The sequence below is a fragment of the Gadus macrocephalus genome, chromosome 8 (assembly GCF_031168955.1).
Source record: "Gadus macrocephalus chromosome 8, ASM3116895v1".
NCBI classification, from domain to species: Eukaryota; Metazoa; Chordata; class Actinopteri; order Gadiformes; family Gadidae; genus Gadus; species Gadus macrocephalus.
The window spans coordinates 17,091,123-17,110,708 of NC_082389.1; the positions used below are offsets into that span (position 1 = coordinate 17,091,123).

The window sequence follows — 19,586 nt, forward strand, 5'->3', positions numbered from 1 at the left end:
TCATACACAACTTTATCTACAACGGTAAAAGTACTAGAAAAAAAACATCAAAAAAATTGTTACTTTCTTACCTTAAAATTTGGATTTCTCTCGTAACTCCTGGTAAAATGGCGCCAACTAGTGGAACAATTCCATGAGTGATCTTAAAGGAAGGAGGAGGAAACTCAAACTGTCACATATGGCTCGTATCTTATCCCTGATTGGTGGAATTGGTGGTGTTACAACTCACCCCGTGTTACAACTTACAACTATCCCCGGTCTCCCCTACTCTGTGCGCCACTACAAGAAACGAGGTCACATCAACCGGTTATTTGCTCAATTCTCTGTTATTATTTAGGCCTATATGCATCAAATTCACGATGAATCTGTAAATGTATGATCAAAATATGTCAAGTAACTGGCGTCGGCTATTTACTTTTGTAGAAAACAGTGTAAATAAGGAGATGCCTTGTATGTCCCTTCACACAAGAGGCCGCCATCGCATCATCACCAACCGACCTATTCTACTAACGCCTGCTTTTAGAAGCATTGCGGTAATGAGCCACACGTCGTCTCCGGCGCGTCAAGCTGTGGACCGAGAGGTTGGTCGTTCAAACCCAAGAACGGCTTGGGTTTTTGTGTTTATGTTAATATTGATTTAATTATGATTTTTTTTCCCTCTCAGGTTGGTATTTCTCAAAGTTTAGTCTTCAAAAAAAATCACACGGTTCTATATTGTGGCTAAAGCAACACCGTTGAGCGACTTGACCCAGCAGATCTTATTTAAATCCGCACCACTTTCATTTTTGAAACACACAAACTGCTTTTCAACAAAACTATTACATTAGAATATTTTAGTCAGGGTACTAGATCGTAACGCCTCAAAGTGTAGTCTCTACTTCTCAATGGGAGTTTATCCATTGATTCAAGCCTCTGACGCCCAAACTCATTGAGAGTTGACAGTTTTTGTGTTAACAAAAAATGAAAAGAAAATGGGATAAACTTGCAAAAAAAAAAAAGAAGCAACACACTGTAAGAAACAAGGGTCAAATATTCCCAGAGTTGGTCATAACCAGAGTCTGAGAAGATGGGTACCCTGAAGATTCACCATAATACAACTCATATAGCCTGCCTATCCACCTGTGTGCAGGTGTGTTATTATAAAACATTAATAATAGGACTACACTACTCATATATAGATTCAGAACTGGTCAGGGTCACTGGCCAGCCTTCACAGATGGGTAAGCAGCCCGATCCCACTGTGTGCCTGTGGAGAGGAGCAAACTATGGAGCATATTATTGAAGCCTTATGCCCTCTACAAAGACTGAAAGGTGGTCTAATCCCCCCCACAATTTAGATCAAGAGGCCACTGCTTGGCTTGAGAAATTTGCATTCGCTAAATAAATAAAAAACTAATATAATAGATTCATATGATTAGCAAAAATATACATTTAATATATTCAGCTTTTCTTCAGAGATCCTTTCACAATTTTGATTAAAGTAGAACATCAGCATAACGTGATGAGAACTGTTCAGCCCATGCAATGGGCCGCTGCATGTCTGCCAATAGGCCTCAGAAAATACAAACAAACGTGAAACCATTCTTGAGTTGTGGTTTTAGCTTTTATTTCCCAGTCCAGTGCAAAATACCAGAAGCTGACACTATAACTGTAAAACAGTTTCAGAATAAAGGCTTGTTAAACATATAAACATAGCCCAGAGACTATGTTAAACAACACAATCTTTGCATCACACAATATGAAAGCTGTCTTTATATCGATGATTTCGACTAGCAGAATATTCGGTAGCAATTTCATTATTGAGTAAAAGTGTTTTCAAATGTTTCAAACCGTCAGCATATAACAGCTATATTCACATTAACTTAAAATGTTTGAAATATATTTCCATGTCTCTAAACTATTCACAAGCAGGTTTACTTTTCAAGAGTTATGTACTAATCTTAGAATATTATCAGTTCCCATGAACCTAAACAAGAATGTGAAATCAGGCTTCAAGCTTCAGCTAAAACTCCTCATGACTCAACGATGTGCTCTTCAAAGGACCTGATCTTTGGTTTCTAAAACTTTTGTGCAGATGAATCACTTGCAAATACTGCTTCTACTTGTTATACATTATCCTAGTAGCATGCCAACCCATGAAGACATCCTTGACCTTGGATATACACACACACACACTACTGTGTGTGTGTGTATGTGTTTGTGTAACTGAAGATATTGTTATACATCCAAATAAATGTATATATATATATTGTTTTTTACTGATAATACTGAACATTGAATGCTGACCTTATTGCAGTATTCAAGCATGGGCTATTATACACCTTATGGGCTATGCATGCCTGAGTCAGATTAAATTCTTTAACCAACTGTTCCTTCCTTTCTACTCAAACACACACCACGGATGCTAAAGCTTTCACCTGGACAACCCATTCTTAACTATAAAAAAAACATGTCCCCTAAAAAGTATGAAACACTACAAGCACCAGTTCTTGACAATAAGTGTCTAACACTGTGTAGCACTTAAAAGTTAGTTATTGTATTGAACGTTACTCTTGAAAAAAGGGATGCCAGCGATAAGCAAAACATTGAGACAAACAGCAGTTTTCCACCCCAACATGTTGGTGGCTTAACAAGCTTAGAGGTGACGGTAGAGACACTGTGGCACAACAGAGGCGGAGACCAGTTGTCCAGATCAGACGGGGGTCCTGGGCTTGAGACGGTGCAGGACGAGCTCCATCTGGGTCATTTCTCTTTTGTCTTTTCCTGTATTGCTTAACATGACACTAACATGAGCCTATTGCTAATTTCCCCTTCCTTTCGCTCGTCTCCCGTCCCTCTTCCATAACAGTGCATTTGTGGCCTGCTCTACCAAGCTCATTTATCGATGAGCTTCACCAGGCTCTGTCGCAGGTCGTTGAGGTCAAAGATCTTTATGTCCAGGACCTCGATGGATCTCTGGATCTCGTTGTCCGTGCGGTCCCGCTCCTCAAGAGAGTTGTTAAGATTCTGCTCAGAGTTCTGGACGCGCCTCTCCAGATCTGAGTTGCGCATTTCCATTTCCTGTGTTGTTGCAGGAGAATGATGGTGAGAAAAAATTAGCAAACAATAATTGGTGGATCACTGTCGATTAATGTTACAATTTGGAGCAGCACACATTTTCTTGCATTGTGCGTCAGGAGTTGTTATGTGACCTTTGTTTACCATGGTAACGCTCATTGGACATTTTATTTTTCAGCAGCACCAGCGAGAATGTCTATGTAGTTCCTGCACAGATACGCCTGAATCCCAGTTATCACATTAAAAGTTGCCTTTTAATGTCACTGCAGAAGCTATGAAACCCTAGCATTCCCTGGTCCTGCTGTACCTGCAGCCTGTGCATGGCTTCGTCCCGGTCACGTTCCATCTCATGGTACTCCAGTTTCTTGTTCTGCAAGATGTGAATTTCCTAAAAAGAAACAATGCTTTCGAGTTAAAAGCTCCATCTCATGTTTTCTATCGCTCTCTCTCTTGACGTGACGATAACTTGAACAAATAATCTGGATATCCGTACTCTTAAATTGTACAGGGTTATATTTTATAAAAAATACTGCCAGAAGCTTGTTTTTTTTAAAGTGAAATCATTCCTTAACCCTGCATCAATCAATCATATGCACCCGGTTATTTCTGGACGGGGGCAGGGCCTACCCCGACTCACTCTGGGGGCAGACACACTCTGAATGCAATGCCAGACATAAACAGGCACGCACACAAACACACACACGACTGAGACAGACTAGCCCTTCTACTTGCTATCCCCTTTTTCAACCTGCATTGATTAGACATTTGTCTCTCTTGAAACCACAAGACATTATATTAATATCAAATTAACACGTCGCTCAGTCAGTGATCCCAGCAGTCATTCTGCTATGAAATAATCCCTGTTCCTGCAGTTTTTCCTTCGCAACAAGGTCCAATTCAAGGCCTTTGATTGTGGCCCGTGAGTGTCAAGGTCCAATGGATAGACAGTTGATTAACTGGTGCTAAACACCGACATCACATTACTCTCTGACCTTCCTTTCCGCATTGTCCTCTGTCGCTCACCCTCACAATTAATTGAATAAATTCATTTCAAATCACAACACGTCACACACACAACAAAAGAATATGTTGCAAAGAAAAATATCCCATCCCTGCAGTGAAATGCAAATGGACATTTGGGTTTCCCATTCGTCCAATCAGAGTCTCTACATTGTGTCACATGAGTGTGAAGCTCGGACAGCAGATGAAGGCTGACGGGTTGGGTAGCCCACCTCATCCTTGGCCTTCAGCAGGGCCTCCAGCTCCTCCAGGGACTGGGTGAGCTCGTCTTTCAGTAGGTCGCTGGGGCCGTGGCCCCCATGCGTCTCCAACTCTGACACCTGGCGAAGAGCAACCAATCACATGTATTCTTAGAGCAGGGGACAACATAGGTGCTAGCATGCTGCTTCGACTTACCCCTGGCCAATGGACTTGTTCTATGAATAATGTCAGCGACCACTGTGCTTATGTTTCAATATTAAACTCCTCCATGGACTGGGAGAAATAAAGACCAGCATACTGAAAAGGGGCAAAACGAGCTACCTTCGATTGCTACTTCATCTAAGGTTTACACGACAACCCAAACCAGGGCCCTCCACTAAAGGCCCCATAACACAGGACCCAAACCAGAAGGACACCTCTAAAAATGGCACCCCTGCCTCTATGGAACCCTGTAGATGAGGGGCCGAATTATTTTTAACTGTCTGTGGTTGGGACAGGATGAAATTCGACAGCGAGAGAGAGAGAGAGAGAGAGAGAGAGAGAGAGAGAGAGAGAGAGAGAGAGAGAGAGAGAGATGGAGCTAGAGTGAGAGAGAAACTGGAATGAGGAACTGCCAGCTCCCTCTGGTGATTTTTCATTTCTTCTAACTGGGCCACTGAATCTAGGATATGGCTGTCCTACAAACCCCCCCAGCCCCCCCCACACCCCCCTCCCCCCTCCTGAGACCTGAACCATTTTTTTTTTGAGCCACCTGGTCGTTCATCATCCACCAGGAGACGCTCTGAAGCTGGGATGCAGATTGAAACATTCCCTATTAACACTAGAATGAGTTAACGGCATTATTAACATTGCAGTGGCCGTGGTGCTTCCATGGCAGAGGGTTTGCAACAGAGTTGAAGTGACTTCGATTTCTGGTCTTCCCTTTATTGATCAGAAACCCTCATCATTTATAATAAAGGCGACAAACATTCATTTTTATGCTGTGGTTTTTGTTTTTACAGGAGGCTGCTAATGCTCCCCCTGGGATCGCAGACCCCCGTTGGGGATCCCCTGCTACAGAGCAGGGTTTCACTCAGCGTCAGAGCGATGGTGTCTTCAGCTGTACGGCTGAAGACATTCCTGATCAGGAGTCTATCGGCCACAACATTGATAAAAAAATAAACGGTCAAATTGATATCGGGGGGGAAAGCTCACTAAAGGTAGGCCGATAATTACAATGTTTGAGCGATCAATACTGCACAGTGAGGCAATAAATGGGGGAAGGGGGAACAAGCTATTGAAGCAGAGGATCAAATGGAGTTTGTGACGGCTAGCCTGAGGCAGGTTGGGCCTGCTGGTGGATTAGACCAAACAGAAAGGGTCCTAGATCAACATGGCTAGGGCTTGGCAATAAGAAAAACATGCATTATTACCATAATCGAAGGGAATATGATAACATAAGCATCACGATGTGCTTATGAATCCAAATTGCCTTGTAAACAGTCTAGGGTCAGTACATGATCCCACAATCAGACTCAGTTCTTTCCCTCTGACGTTCTAACCTCATATTTTCATCATTCTTACCTCATATTATTAATTTAGACTTTTTCTAAAACTGGGGTATGAAGATAAGTCGATATATCTTCATTTCATGAGGATACAAAACCATTGAGGACAGTGGATATTATGGGGAGTACAACCCAGGCGTACAGCAGGTATGTAAAGCACCCCCCCTCTGGAGGACAGCAGTGTGTGTGTGTGTGTGTGTGTGTGTGTGTGGTCTCCAGGTGGGGATTTGAAGCTCGTGGTGTGTGACCGGGGAACACGCGCGTGCAGCGTCTGAGCCCGTCTTCATTAAGACGTGAGCGATGGAGGGGGAGAGAAAAACAGGCCCGCTACGCTGCCTGTCAAACACGATACGACCGCCCGACTCGTGTCTCGCTCGTACTACCTGTTTAAGGCCGGAGAAAGGACACACAATTGAGGCTTGAAAAATGAGAATATTGGAGAAAAGAGACAGAGCGAGAGAGAGAGAGAGAGAGAGAGAGAGAGAGAGAGAGAGAGAGAGAGAGAGAGAGAGAGAGACACTGACTCAGCACCACTTTGTTGGAGTAAGGATTTTCCAGAGCAATAACCAAGTAGAGCAAGTTTGTTGTCGTCTGTCACCACACAGGCAATGAGACATGACCTTCTCCATCAGCCTACAGTATATTGATAATGCACAGCACACCGGAGAGCAGACGCACGCACGCACGCACGCACGCACGCACGCACGCACGCACGCACGCACGCACGCACGCACGCACGCACGCACGCACGCACACACGCACACACACACACACACACACACACACACACAGCTGCACACACACACACAGGCTGAAAGCCTCTTTTTCCAGCTACTTCTCGCCGCCTGATTCGATAACACATCGTAACTTGTTGACCATGAATGGACTTCTGTCGAGCGAAGCGCAGAGATCTGTTTTTCTGCAGTGCAGTCTCTTGTTTCTAACCTCCCTTTTTGTACCTTTCTCACTTGGGATAAAAAATGCTTGAAAAGCTGTTGTACACACATTATACACACATGATACCGTATTAATAATACGCATGAATAGGAATTTCAAAGCTCCACTTGGCCTTGAGTATAAAATATAATCTTTTCTGAACCAAATAAAACCAAATACAGTTACAAACCATTTAATAACTGATGAAAGTATTTTATGATTAATAATGACTTAATAATAAAACCCAATCAACCCCCGATCAACGAAGGTCAATGCCTTCGCATCCATCACATAGTACATCATTTTGTTAATATTAAGTTTCATATAAAATAGTAGTGGTTAAATTGATGTTTACTCAGACGCTGTCCAATAGACAGAGGTCGGTACCTGCTCACTCTCCAGAGTCGGTTTACCTGGAGCCCCTCCCCTTCGACAGAGGGTGGTACCTGCTCACGTAGACCCCCGCTGTACGCTAAAGGTTAGCTTAAGGTTTACGGGAACACAATCCCTCTAGCCAGAGGTTGGTACCTGGTCACGTAGCCTCGTACTATACGCTAAGGGTTAGCCTAAGGTTTACGTGGAGCCCCTCCCCTCGGGCGGTACCTGGTCGCGTAGCCTCGTACTATACGGGTGAACGGTAGCTTTACGTGGAGCCCCTCCCCTCAGGCGGTACCTGGTCACGTAGCCTCTCTGTCTCCTCCTGATAGGCCGCGAGCTGTTTCTTCCACTGCTCAACGTTGGCGTTAGCCTCGTGCAGCGCCGCCACCAGCTTGTTGTTGCTGTCCTGCAGTGTGAAAAGCTCAGCCTCCAGATTCATCTCACAGATTGACCTGCAACACACACACACACACACACACACACACACACACACACACACACACACACACACACACACACACACACACACACACACACACACACACACACACACACACACACACACACACACACACACACACACACACACACACACACACACACACACCTCAAACCAATTGTATTTGTCATACACAACCGGGGACAGATTCATGTGTGTTAAAATGAATTGCGATCAGATGCTTTTGATCATTCATTAACGATACTAGTGGGTGGATGACAGGGCACATTATAAACCTGGCGGGGAATGGGAACCAAGAAGGACTCTCATCAACATGTGTGCGCCCCCCCCCCCCCCCCCCCCCCCCTCCTGTGTGTAGTGATGGGTGGTAGAGGGAGGAATGGGGGAATGAGTCAAGCTGCTTTTCTTTGCCTTTCCACCTTAAATCCAACAATGGATAGAACCAGACCTCACTTATTCTCCCCCACCTCCTCAATACATTCAATTGCAAGTTGTGAAAGCGTGCTCTGTGTGAGTAACAAATAGATCCAACACACCACAACACCAACCTGTCTGCTGTTCTATCAAGCACCATGCCTGCTTATCGATGAGTTACGCTTCACGCAGACAAAGGCTTCACGCCGGGATCCTCTGTAACCATCAGGATACCTTACATCACGTTTCCGTTCCATGACGAGAAGGCTGGAGGTTGTGCCATGGCAACGGTTTGCCATGGCAACCACTTCCAAGAGCAGCATTTCTAATGTTACAGAAGTGGTTCTGCGGGCAACAAAAAGCATGGCGCGTGGCTCAGACAGCTGAGTGAAAGGCTGTTTACCCGCCTTAAGTCCCCTAACGTATGAGTCAACACCGCACCTTTTAAACCCGTCTGGGGCCCACCGTGTTTGGAGATGATAATGAACCACAGAGACCCAGCAGTGACTCAGGGCGACGGCTGGCAGCGGGCGTCTCTGTGACATGAGGGTTATGGACGAGTCACTCACGGCCAGCAGCGACAATCCTCTGTCTAAACGTGGCAGTTATTATTGTTGGTATACCGTGATATTATAAAAAAGGACTTGACCTGACTGCGTAGTGATCAAATCTCAGACAGATGAAGGTGAACCACTTGTTGTTATGGAACATCCCATCAGAAGGAGGAAAAGGCTACGCTTGTAGAAAGGGATTGAGCCTTTGTGTGGCACACGGGGTTGGTGAAATAATTCTCCCGTGGTGACGACTTTAGAACCTAATCCGTAGAGTGGGATCTGGTGCAGCGTCTCTCTGGAGGGATCCCCCCGGGTTAGCGCGAGGCTTAAAGCAGACGGCCGAGAAGAGAGACAGCGATGGGCCGGCCGACCTCTGGCCCCGGCCGGTGATGAGCGTGAGAGGGGAACATCTAACACTGAGGTAGGTGGAGCGCTGCCGAGAGCTGCGTTACCAACTTTGGTAACCAATGTCTCCTCTAAATCCTTCAGTAATTCTGATTCTGCTCCTACTGGTGTGAGGGTTAGGCGACTGTGAGGGTGGGGTGAATATAAGGGTGGGGGTGCTGGTGGGATTGGAGGAGCTTAGGGTGGGGTGCAGGGGGCATGGATGGAGATGAGATGAGATTGGGGCGGAAGTGAGGGACGGGTGGAGGTGGAGGGTGGACTGGAGGAGAGGGCATGGGTAGAGGTGAGGGTGGGGTGGGTTGGAGGGGTGCTGGGAGTGTGTGCGGAGGGGTGCTGGGAGTGTGTGCGGGAGGGGTGCTGGGAGTGTGTGCGGGAGGGGTGCTGGGAGTGTGTGCGGAGGGGTGCTGGGAGTGTGTGCGGGAGGGGCTACCCTTCGGAGAGCATCTTCTTGATGCGCTCCTTCTCGGAGGACAAGGTGATGTCGGCGCTCTGGCTGCGGAACAGCTTGTCCTCGGGCCCGTTGATGCACATCACCGGTGGCGACTGCAGCTCATCAGAGAGGTCCTACACACACACACACACACACACACACGCACACGCACACACGCACACACACACACACACACACACACACACGCAAAGACACACACACACACACACACACTCGAGCAAGATGGAGATGTTGTGCTCCCATTCACAGCCCATGGGGGTGGGTATGTTAGTGTTAGTGAGAATAATAGCGACTACAGAAGGGGGAAAGAGGTAGCTCAGAAGTGTGGTTTATAGGAAGCCTTAGAGTGTGCAAGGGGGCTCTTGTGTGCTGTCCATCACACAAAGCTGCTGCTTATCTATTTAATGATCATGCAAAGGGCAGCAACATTAATGGAAGCCCCCAACGCTAACCTTTTAGAATCTAATTGTAGCACTACTATTTCGTTTAGTCGGCTGTGTTATTCGTGTGGGGAGGGGGGGAGGGGTACTATGAAACACCCACCTGTGAGTACTAGATGAAACCGATCAGAAAGCAAAGAAGATTCCAAAGATGGAGAAAAGAAACATGTCAACTTAAAAAAAAAAGCATACCAAACATCACAATCCAACCAAAAAGGTAAAAATAGCCATGATTTGCATTTTAGATTAGCGGAGTGCCACTTGTGCGGGTGATCAGGGGTCGAGCGTTCTCCGACGTGCTCCTTCTACCGCTAAAGGGGCCGTTGTCGCGGGGGCCACGGGGGCACGGCCGGCCGTCTGTTCAGCCACAGGGTTAACAGACCCGGGGCAGCAGGCGCGTGTAACCCAGGGGGTAACTGCTCCTTATTGATCGGGCGTCGGGGAGGACCTTGAGTGGAACCAGCGCCGCGGTCCTCCGGGGCCGGTCTGCTGCAGCCCGCCGCCGAGGGAGGCGGGCGCTGGCCTAGTCTGAGCACTGCAGGGGCCGGGCCCAGTGAAGGGATAATTTTACCGTCGTCCTACTTCTCCCTCCCTCTCTCTCTCTCTCTCCGCTCGCACCCCTCCCCGCGGAGAGGTGTGACCCCGCTCCAGCAGTACTTCCTCTGCTGCGGTGGTTTTTTTTTTCCCAACAGCAACAGTCACTCTCCACCGCCGACGCCAACATCCGTCTCGAAAACCCCACCGAGCGAGGTCAGAGACGGCCCTCCGCTCCTTCCCCCTCGAGCCCCCCGACGTACGCAGCAACCTGGAGCCCCTGAAGGGAGCCGTGGTGGGGGGGGGGGGTGCAGTGTGCCGCGCTCACCTGCGGGGCGGCGATGCTGAGCGCGGTGTTGGCCAGCTCCTTGTCCTGGGACTTATCGCGGGCCAGGCGTGCCGCGTCCTTCACCTCCTTAAACTTCTCGGAGAACTGCGGAAGGGGAAGAGAGGTAAGGCCATTCGGATTGAGTCAGGTTACCTCTGGGCTGCGAGACCCACGTTTCCCCTGCCTGGGATGAATAGAGCACACAGAGGAGATAAGTCGTTCTCTGGTCAATATGATTAAAACACTGTTCTGAAATAGGAGAGTCGGGAGAGTCTAGTGGAGGGGATTTGAATTCCAGTCAAAGGTCCGGGGTTCGGACAGCAATGCCCTGCAGTCTACCTGTAAGCATCGTTGAGCATGAAACCTAACCCCTACCTGCCGTTTTAATGATATTAATTGAAATAAATAATTGACATGATGAACCTATTTCCCCTTGTGAAACATTTTCAACAAAAAAAGGACAAAAGAGAAGAGACTCATAATCCGGATGTCGAGTCAGCGACCATTTAGTGCGACATCTTGGATCAAAAAGGGTTACAACAGGGTTACAACAGGGCACGGTTGTACTGGACCTGGTGCAGCTGCTGCTCGGTGGCGAAGCCCAGGCCGTACACCGTGTTGGCCCGGCTGTCCGCCCACTGCCCAAACTTCTGGGACGTCTTGGTGAACGTCATGCTGGGTGTGATGCTGCAGTTGATGATGGCCTGGTAGGATCACAACCACAAACAGGTGGTTAGGACCGGAGGGCAGTTAGGACCGGAGGGCAGTTAGGACCGGAGGGCAGTTAGGACTGGAGGGCAGGACCGGAGGGCAGTTAGGACCGGAGGGCAGTTAGGACTGGAGGGCAGGACCGGAGGGCAGTTAGGACTGGAGGGCAGTTAGGACTGGAGGGCAGGACCGGAGGGCAGTTAGGACTGGAGGGCAGTTAGGACCGGAGGGCAGTTAGGACCGGAGGGCAGGACCGGAGGGCAGTTAGGACCGGAGGGCAGTTAGGAGGACTGGATGGCAGTTAGGACTGGAGGGCAGTTAGGACCGGAGGGCAGTTAGGACCGGAGGGCAGTTAGGAGGACTGGAGGGCAGTTAGGACCGGAGGGCAGTTTGGACTGGAGGGCAGTTAGGACTGGAGGGCAGTTAGGAGGACTGGAGGGCAGTTAGGAGGACTGGAGGGCAGTTAGGAGGACTGGAGGGCAGTTAGGAGGACTGGAGGGCAGTTAGGAGGACTGGAGGGCGGTTAGGAGGACTGGAGGGCAGTTAGGAGGACTGGAGGGCAGTTAGGAGGACTGGAGGGCAGTTAGGACTGGAGGGCAGTTAGGAGGACTGGAGGCAGTTAGGACTGGAGGGCAGTTAGGACTGGAGGGCAGTTAGGAGGACTGGAGGGCAGTTAGGAGGACTGGAGGGCAGTTAGGAGGACTGGAGGGCAGTTAGGAGGACTGGAGGGCAGTTAGGAGGACTGGAGGGCGGTTAGGAGGACTGGAGGGCAGTTAGGAGGACTGGAGGGTAGTTAGGAGGACTGGAGGGCGGTTAGGAGGACTGGAGGGCAGTTAGGAGGACTGGAGGGCGGTTAGGACTGGAGGGTAGTCCATCTTGAGGCACAGTAACCAACCGTTCCACTCCTCACAGGGGTTGGGTGAGGAGTGGCTATCTACGCAAACGACTGCAACATCTGCTGATCAAGCAGGGGATCCGCTGGGAAGCCTCCAAACAAACAAAAGCACTTCCCTTCCCCGGAGGTCTGTCTCAGCAGGAGTTTGCCGCAGCAAAGACAATCGAATCATGATCGTCACTTGAGGTCCCCGTCCGTTGATAACCGTTGATAACCGCCGTTCACATCCTCTGTACAGTATTACGGTAATGAAACGCGTTTCATAAGAAGTGTGGGGGAGAAGATCAGCTTAAGACCGGCTGAGGGGGGGGGGGGGGGGGGGGGGGGGGGGGTGGACGCGTTTTGACGTCATACGGCGGTACTGGGTCGGATTACGCCCAGCCAGACCCCGGAGCTGGGCGGGGGGACCCACGTTAGCCACCACCTTCATCAGCGCACTGCCTTCTGGGAGGCAGCAATGTGGGTCAGACCAGAGGTGTTAAGACCACACCAGAGGGAGAGGGAGAGAGAGAGAACCCCCCTCGGAGCCTGTTTGCTTCCACCCCCCGCTAATCCAAAAGGAAAGGCCACAAGGAAAGCTCACAATTTCCCCTTGGATCTCTGAGTGATTATTATTTCATTCTTAATTAAATTCTTAATGAAAAAGAAAATTCTTCTTTATTATGCACCCCATGTCATGGCCTTGAACGCTTGCTTCAACGTCAGAAAAGGAAGAGCATGTGCCTTATTACTCCATCGATCCATCTATGCTATATTTATTCACATGATTATCTTTACACTTTAGTCTTCTCAATGTGTGTTTTTAGCGTAATATCCTGTGCTGTCAATGCCAATCCATCATCGCCTCAAACAAACCCACCCCCCCCCCTCCCCCTCTCACCTTGGTCCCGCCCACACTGATGATGCGGTACACGTTGCGGTTGGCGTCGTAGAAGAAGGACACGGTGACGGCATGCTTGCTGGCAGGGATCCAGTTCCTCTTGGTGCTCGGGTCGATCTGGAACACATGGGCCCGGGCGCTGAAGAACGGCTGCTCCCTGAGGACACGTCAGGGGAAACAGAGACGAACGCTCGCCGGATGAGACCAAAATAAGAAGTGAGACGTGGGCCCAGAATGATGCCACTCTTTCCATTCGATTGGACTTGTTTCACTTCGTCCAGGAGTTGGCACTTGGAAGGCGTCGCTGAAACCAAATTCGTCAGTTGGAAATGGAATACATCGTTTTTTTTTGCATTCGGTGAAGTGCCTCTCCGGGTCAACCGAACCCCTTCCTTTGAAACTCTGTTTAAACCCCTTTAAAAACACACTTAAATATACTCCAGCTCTACTCACATCATGATACCTCCTCTAGCCCGATATGGAGAACAGAAACAGGGAAGCTCCAGGGAGAGAGGTTCACCTCTGTCTGCGGTCCCTCACATGTCGTCCCCCCCCCCCCCCCCCCCCCCCTCGCCCAGCACATAAGCCTTTCAGAGGTTTGGCCGCGCCATGGTGTCCTCAGCATTCACTCAAACTCTCTTCCAAACAACCCCCCCCCTCCCCCCCCGGCCCTCCTCAGCGCTTCACGCCAGCGTTTGTGGCCGTGTATCCAGGATACGAGGTAAATACACGAACGCAGCCATGTCACTGGGGCTGGAGAAATAGCTCGAGCCGTGCCGTGCCTTCCACAGGACATGGAGGCCTGGGAAAACAAGCCTGGTTCTTTTCTGTGCAGGCACACTAAGACTAGAATACCACAAACACACACTTACCACACGCACGCACGCACACACACACACACACACACACACACACACACACACACACACACACACACACACACACACACACACACACACCACTCAACGAGAAAACCCTATTCTCAAAATACATACAACAAAAATGTACATGCGATAACCGAATGATAAACAATATATTTTAAAAAGGCCAAATGTCTCTGCAATTTGATTTAACATTGATTATCGTTTTTATTATACTGCCCCTTTTAAGGACATCCTAAGAAAACACACAGAAAACCACACTGAAACGTCTGCTCATATGGGAAATCTGAGAGAAAAACCACATGCAACGTGGGGTGTTGCATATAGATGGGGAATGGCCCCAAAGTTGGTGGGTTCCGACAAGTGTGAGGTGGGCTAGGTGGGCCGCGGTCTCGTTCTGTGATTGTAATCCAATCCCGGAGTGTAATTACGAAGCCCTTTACAGACGTGACACGGTTGGCCAGTGTTTCTGAAGCGTTGCTGTGTTTGTCCCGGCAACTGTATTGTTATTCTTTCTCTGAGCAAACACTTGACAGAGCTCGGGAACACTGCAAAATGAAAGTTGTTGCCAGCCCTCTGTTATTCTGTGCCTTGTGGTCTGCCGCCGAAATTGTGACCAAAAAAACTCTCAGAGCAACTGTCCTTCCAACAATATTTAACAGCTAGTATATAACCAATACGGTTGGCTACCCAAAACATTGGCAGCATTAACATGTGGGATTAGCACACCAGCACGCCATATGTAATCTGACATTCTGCCTCTTAAGAGTGGGTCAGCTCGCGTGACTGAAAACAAGGCGGTCTCTACTTACCCTACCCCAAACAGTATCATGGGATAAGCTCACCTTCGTAGTGTGTCGGCTAAATACGGAGTACAAAGAAAGGTCACCTCTCGGGGTGTCCTGTAGAGTGGGCCGTAACGTTGGCAGGGGAACAGGGAATCTTTTTGACCTTGCCTGGCGGTCTGGCACGTCAGCTCACCCACGGTGAGGGAATCTGCCAGACTCCCGCCAGCACGTCCCTCCCTCCCGTGGGACCACTACCCCGGAGCCCTGGACCCACAGCCAGACCCCAGAACCAGTCCAGGACCTGGCTGTGGGTCCTCGGGGCCCCAGCTGTCAACAAGGCTGGCCGCAGCGTCATGGACACAGACGCGTGCCCAACTTTTTATCAATCTGCAAAAACTTAACTCACACCCTAAACCTACTGTAAAAAAAAAGTCCATCCCTAAAGCAGTGTTTTGTTTTTTTAGAGTTGTTTTATTTTGTGACGACTCCAGTTACGAAACACGTTAACATTGTACAGTAATTCCAATAAATAGGTTGACCTTGATACTTAATAAACCCGCACTACTTTTGTTTGTTTGGTTTCCTCTTTTCACTGCCATGCGGACGTGTGCTGCATAGATAACCCTCGCCTTACCATGGTAAACTGACACATATGTTGTGCTGCACATATGACAATAAAGCACCTTGACTCTGCGACGCTACAGTACGAGGTCCAGTCAGATCAGAATAGGACCCGCCTACAGCTCCGCCACGCAGCCTCTCCCCAGTGGACAGACAGAAGAGCCCCTGACGGACAGACCCGGAGACTGAGTGTGAGAGGGTTCGGATGGAGGAACCAATCTTGGTACTAATGAGATGGGTCAAAGGTCAGCCTGTGCCTGGGGTTGATCCACGACCACTAATTCATCCGTGCAGCACCTCCACCACAGCGACCCTGAGTCCCAGCAGCGCTGGGGTTCAGGACAACCGTAACAACAGAATTAACTGAGTGAAGGGTCAAAACCCTCCGTGTTTGTGATGAGCCTGCTGCTCCGCTGTGGGCTGCCCTATTTATCAGTGTGTGTGTGTGTGTGTGTGTGTGTGTGTGTGTGTGTGTGTGTGTGTGTGTGTGTGTGTGTGTGTGTGTGTGTGTGTGCGTGTGTGTGTGTGTGTGTGTGTGTGTGTGTGTAGAGAGTAGCGGAGGAAGCAGAGGAGTGACAGAGACTTTTAGGGTGTCTCCATCTCTAAGTACAACTGCATCACTGATATCTCAAGTGTATCTATTACCGAGAACAACAAATGAGACACAATCAGATTTGCCTGATCTATAACACCGGCTTCATTGTGGAAATCATACAGGCTACATGAGTGCAAGAGCAGCTATTGTCTCTTTCAAACTTCTTACTCATCACTCTGCTAAAAGCAGGCCTACACATCATTTATTTGTTCAACAGATTGTTACTAGTGTCAGATCGTAGATGTCGTTAGAAGGGCTTGGAACTACATGGTCATAAATAACAACAAAACGGGGTTAAAAAGAGGAGGAAAGGAAAAAAGGCCAACCTAATTGTCTTTGCTTACCTTTCTCTGTGGTGTGAAAACATCTTACAAGGTCATTGAGACTTCCTTTCTGGAAAGAGAGGGACACAGAAATAATATTCACATGGACAGATACACACTGGTATCTGATCTTGTCCTCTCAACATTGAGACAAGCCTAATGTCAGAAAAAAAAAGAAATAATGTAGGAACCTTGTCCATTTCCACCTGTAATTGACCAATAGGAGGCCTAGAATTTGTTGAAAGAAATGTAATAGAAAGAGATGCTTGGGGGTAGGCTTAAAGTGCTGTATAATAACAGAAATATTACATATATTTTCATCAGAATGAACATAATTGTTAATAACCCTTAATAGCTCACTCACCACATTTCTCAAGTGAAACAAGAGTTCAGTTTCCGTTCCACCAGACAGTAGCTCTCAGATGGACTGGTTTTGGCGGGTGTCTGCTGGCTGCTGCTGCCCGGTGAAAGTGTCGGTGCTCTGGTCTGCTGCTGCCCGGTGAAAGTGTCCGTGCTCCGGTCTGCTCTCCTCTGCACGGGAATCCTGCACTGCAAAGTGCTGAGTGGCTATACCTGCAGCAGTTTGGCAATCTAGCGCACATAAACTAAACCGGTAGACGTCTTATTTTTTTCGGTCACTTGAGTCTTTTTGACTGGAAGGACCGCGTAAAACATCCGAGATGCTGAGGACCCTGTGGATCAGTGTGCTCGTCCATCACCCGGTGGACCAGTATCCTAACCAGACCAGAGGCAGCCGCTGTTTTACCCCCGGCTGCTTTGAACGCTTCAAACTTCAACGGCCAGTGGATTTGTCTTCTTTTGTCAATGGCGATGTACTAAGTAATAACTACATGACTTGGGACGGGTTTTATCCGGGATGCAGACTGCAGCAGCATCAGTAGCAGTAGCCAGACGGTCTGAGGCTGGAGGAGAGTTGCAGGCAGCTGCGCTTCAGTAGCGCTTAGTTACGGGCTCCTGGTCGACACCACACCACCACCTGCTGGATCACTGGCGCCTCATGTCAAACCCATCGGGACATGGTTTTCACGAACTGTATGCAACGTTGGGCTAGCCTATGAGCAATGACTGTATTTAAAGAATGGTAAAAAATATTGAAGTCCAACATATTGGAGTCTACATGCGTCCGGTCTTGCTGCGTTGATTCTGATTATTATTGTTAGGCCGATGAATGACTGACGGGAACCCGACGAGTATCAGAACAATTAGGAATCCGATCCTTTATTGTATATCAATTAGGCCTACAGTGTGTCATTTTGATCACCAAACATTATTCAACTGAAATTGGCTACATTTCAAGCCGTCTTTTTTTTTTACGTGCAGTAACTAACAAAAAGAGGAATTACAAGAGTTTTTTTTTTGTTTTCTACCCGAAGCACACTAAATCTATTCAAATCACGCCGTCAGCAGTAAAGATAAATAAATGGCCCTTCTGGATGTGGTCGTAGTGGGACATGACAAAGCAGAATGCTTCTGGTTGCTACAATATAAGCAAATTATGCTCTAGGCCTATATATATCCACGCAAAAGGTCAGGCACTACGCAGGAAATAGACACGTGGGTCACTAGAGAACACTTCCTACAGGTACCGGCAGAAAAACAGATATTCAGTAGGCTAGTAAGAAACCAAGCTCCTGCAGTGTCATCAATACCGTGGTTATGCTACTGTACCTACATGCACTCTGTTAGTTGCAGTTCTGTTCCTGGCTGCATCCACTACACAAGGTTCAAATCAATTGAATGGGTTGATCTTATTCAAACATTTAACATAGGATTGTCTATCAGACATAAATATGTACAATATATATATTTTTTATGTTATAATCGAATAACAGTGGGATGTTGTTATTTATAATGAGCACACTACTTCTACACAGCAGGATTGTGACAGTAGGGTGTAACTTTGTTTTGTCCGCTTCAATCGATTATCTCTTCTGTTTCATGAGCTTGAGGCGTCCAAACAGGGAGAACGAAACCACAGGCAACTAAACTAACTCTTCCAACTCTGCTCTAAATAAAGCAGGATATGATCTAAATCTATCGACTGCCATCAAATAAGGATTTCCGGTGCCCAATGTGGAAAGAGAACAGTCAACTCAGTGCCGATTCTATTCCTGACCTCAGTGGCGGACTCGGGGGGGGGGGGGGGGGAGGGGGCCTCCATGGTTGAAATAGTGCCCTCAAGAGTGGCGAGAGAGAAAAGTGCCTTATTGGCTGCCCTTTACATGTGAAAATAATTATTGGGTGCCCTCTGGTGCCCCTTCATACAATAAATTATGATGATGAGCCTTCTACAACAAGAAAATTCGATAACGTGCCTCAATGAGTGCCCTCTTAATGCCCTTACAGTGCCTCCATGGTTGAAAAAGTGCCCTCTCGAGTGGTGAATACGAGAGAAAGTGCCATACGTGATGCATCATAGCTTTTTGCACACTGGTTGGGCCCCATGTTGTGCAGAATGTGCCCTTTTTATTTTTTCGCCCCCGCCTTCAAACAGTGTGAGTCCGCTACTGCCTGACCTCCTTCATGAAGATTCAACCAGATTCAGTCACTTGGAGGTTTCTCATCTATTTTTCAGAGGTATTCTGTGAAGGCCAAAACTGGGACTCTGAAACTTGTGTCTCAACACTTCTGCCCTTTATAGTCAACAAGTGGACACAACTCAAAGTGGTCACTATAAGGCAGAGCCAAGGGTCATCACAATGAATTAACATGCATTTCACTGTACCTTTACTTTACATCAATAAACGTCTCCATTTATTCAATCACTACTTTTGGACCTTTTGGCAATATTCTTCCTTTGGGTTATTCTGTTGATGTAGGCTTCGTCATCATTCTGCCTGTGCAGAAAATGGTGATTCTGGGCCAGTTTCACGTGAATTCACTCAAGGTTGGCTAATCATTTTCAAATGATGAAAAACATGAACTTCTCTTAACTCTTAACACAATATTGATGGTGTCTATTTACTTGCTGCAGCTCTTGGTGTCATTGGTGAAATATATATCTAGATATCCAAAACCAAATTGTCACAGATCCTTCTGGTCTACTGCTTGGAATCTGAAGACAAAACGGTGTGAAATATATCAATGAAAAGCTTCTATTTCATTAAGCGCTTTAAGACCTCCCAGATTGATGGCCCATGACGTTCACT

General features: G+C 47.9%; 1 protein-coding gene across 2 annotated transcripts; it reads right to left on the reverse strand.

Moving 5' to 3' along the window:
• Positions 1-1,589: 1,589 nt before the first annotated feature.
• LOC132463417 (homer protein homolog 3-like) lies at positions 1,590-18,277 on the reverse strand. 2 transcript variants are annotated; one of them, XM_060059574.1, is made up of 10 exons: positions 16,781-18,277; positions 16,438-16,486; positions 13,209-13,365; positions 11,298-11,429; positions 10,726-10,830; positions 9,403-9,536; positions 7,435-7,591; positions 4,290-4,397; positions 3,365-3,445; positions 1,590-3,060 (listed from the first exon to the last, which is right to left on the reverse strand). In XM_060059574.1, the coding sequence occupies exons 2-10, from the start codon at positions 16,458-16,460 to the stop codon at positions 2,875-2,877; spliced, it is 1,083 nt and encodes a 360-aa protein (XP_059915557.1). In that variant the 5' UTR covers positions 16,461-16,486; positions 16,781-18,277; the 3' UTR covers positions 1,590-2,874. The 2 variants fall into 2 exon arrangements, with proteins under 2 accessions (XP_059915557.1, XP_059915558.1); XM_060059575.1 differs by lacking the exons at positions 16,438-16,486; positions 16,781-18,277 and adding an exon at positions 13,662-13,752.
• Between the last annotated feature and the right edge of the window lie 1,309 nt (positions 18,278-19,586).

Bases quoted from the DNA above. Each gene is read 5' to 3' on its own strand.
- LOC132463417 (XM_060059574.1), bottom strand. From the start codon at position 16,460: ATGTTTTCACACCACAGAGAAAG. The intron at 10,831-11,297 runs GTCCAGTACAAC...CCCCTTCCGCAG, and splicing joins CCGAGCAGCAGCTGCACCAG to TTCTCCGAGAAGTTTAAGGA. The intron at 9,537-10,725 runs GTGAGCGCGGCA...GTGTGTGTGTAG, and splicing joins TCAGCATCGCCGCCCCGCAG to GACCTCTCTGATGAGCTGCA.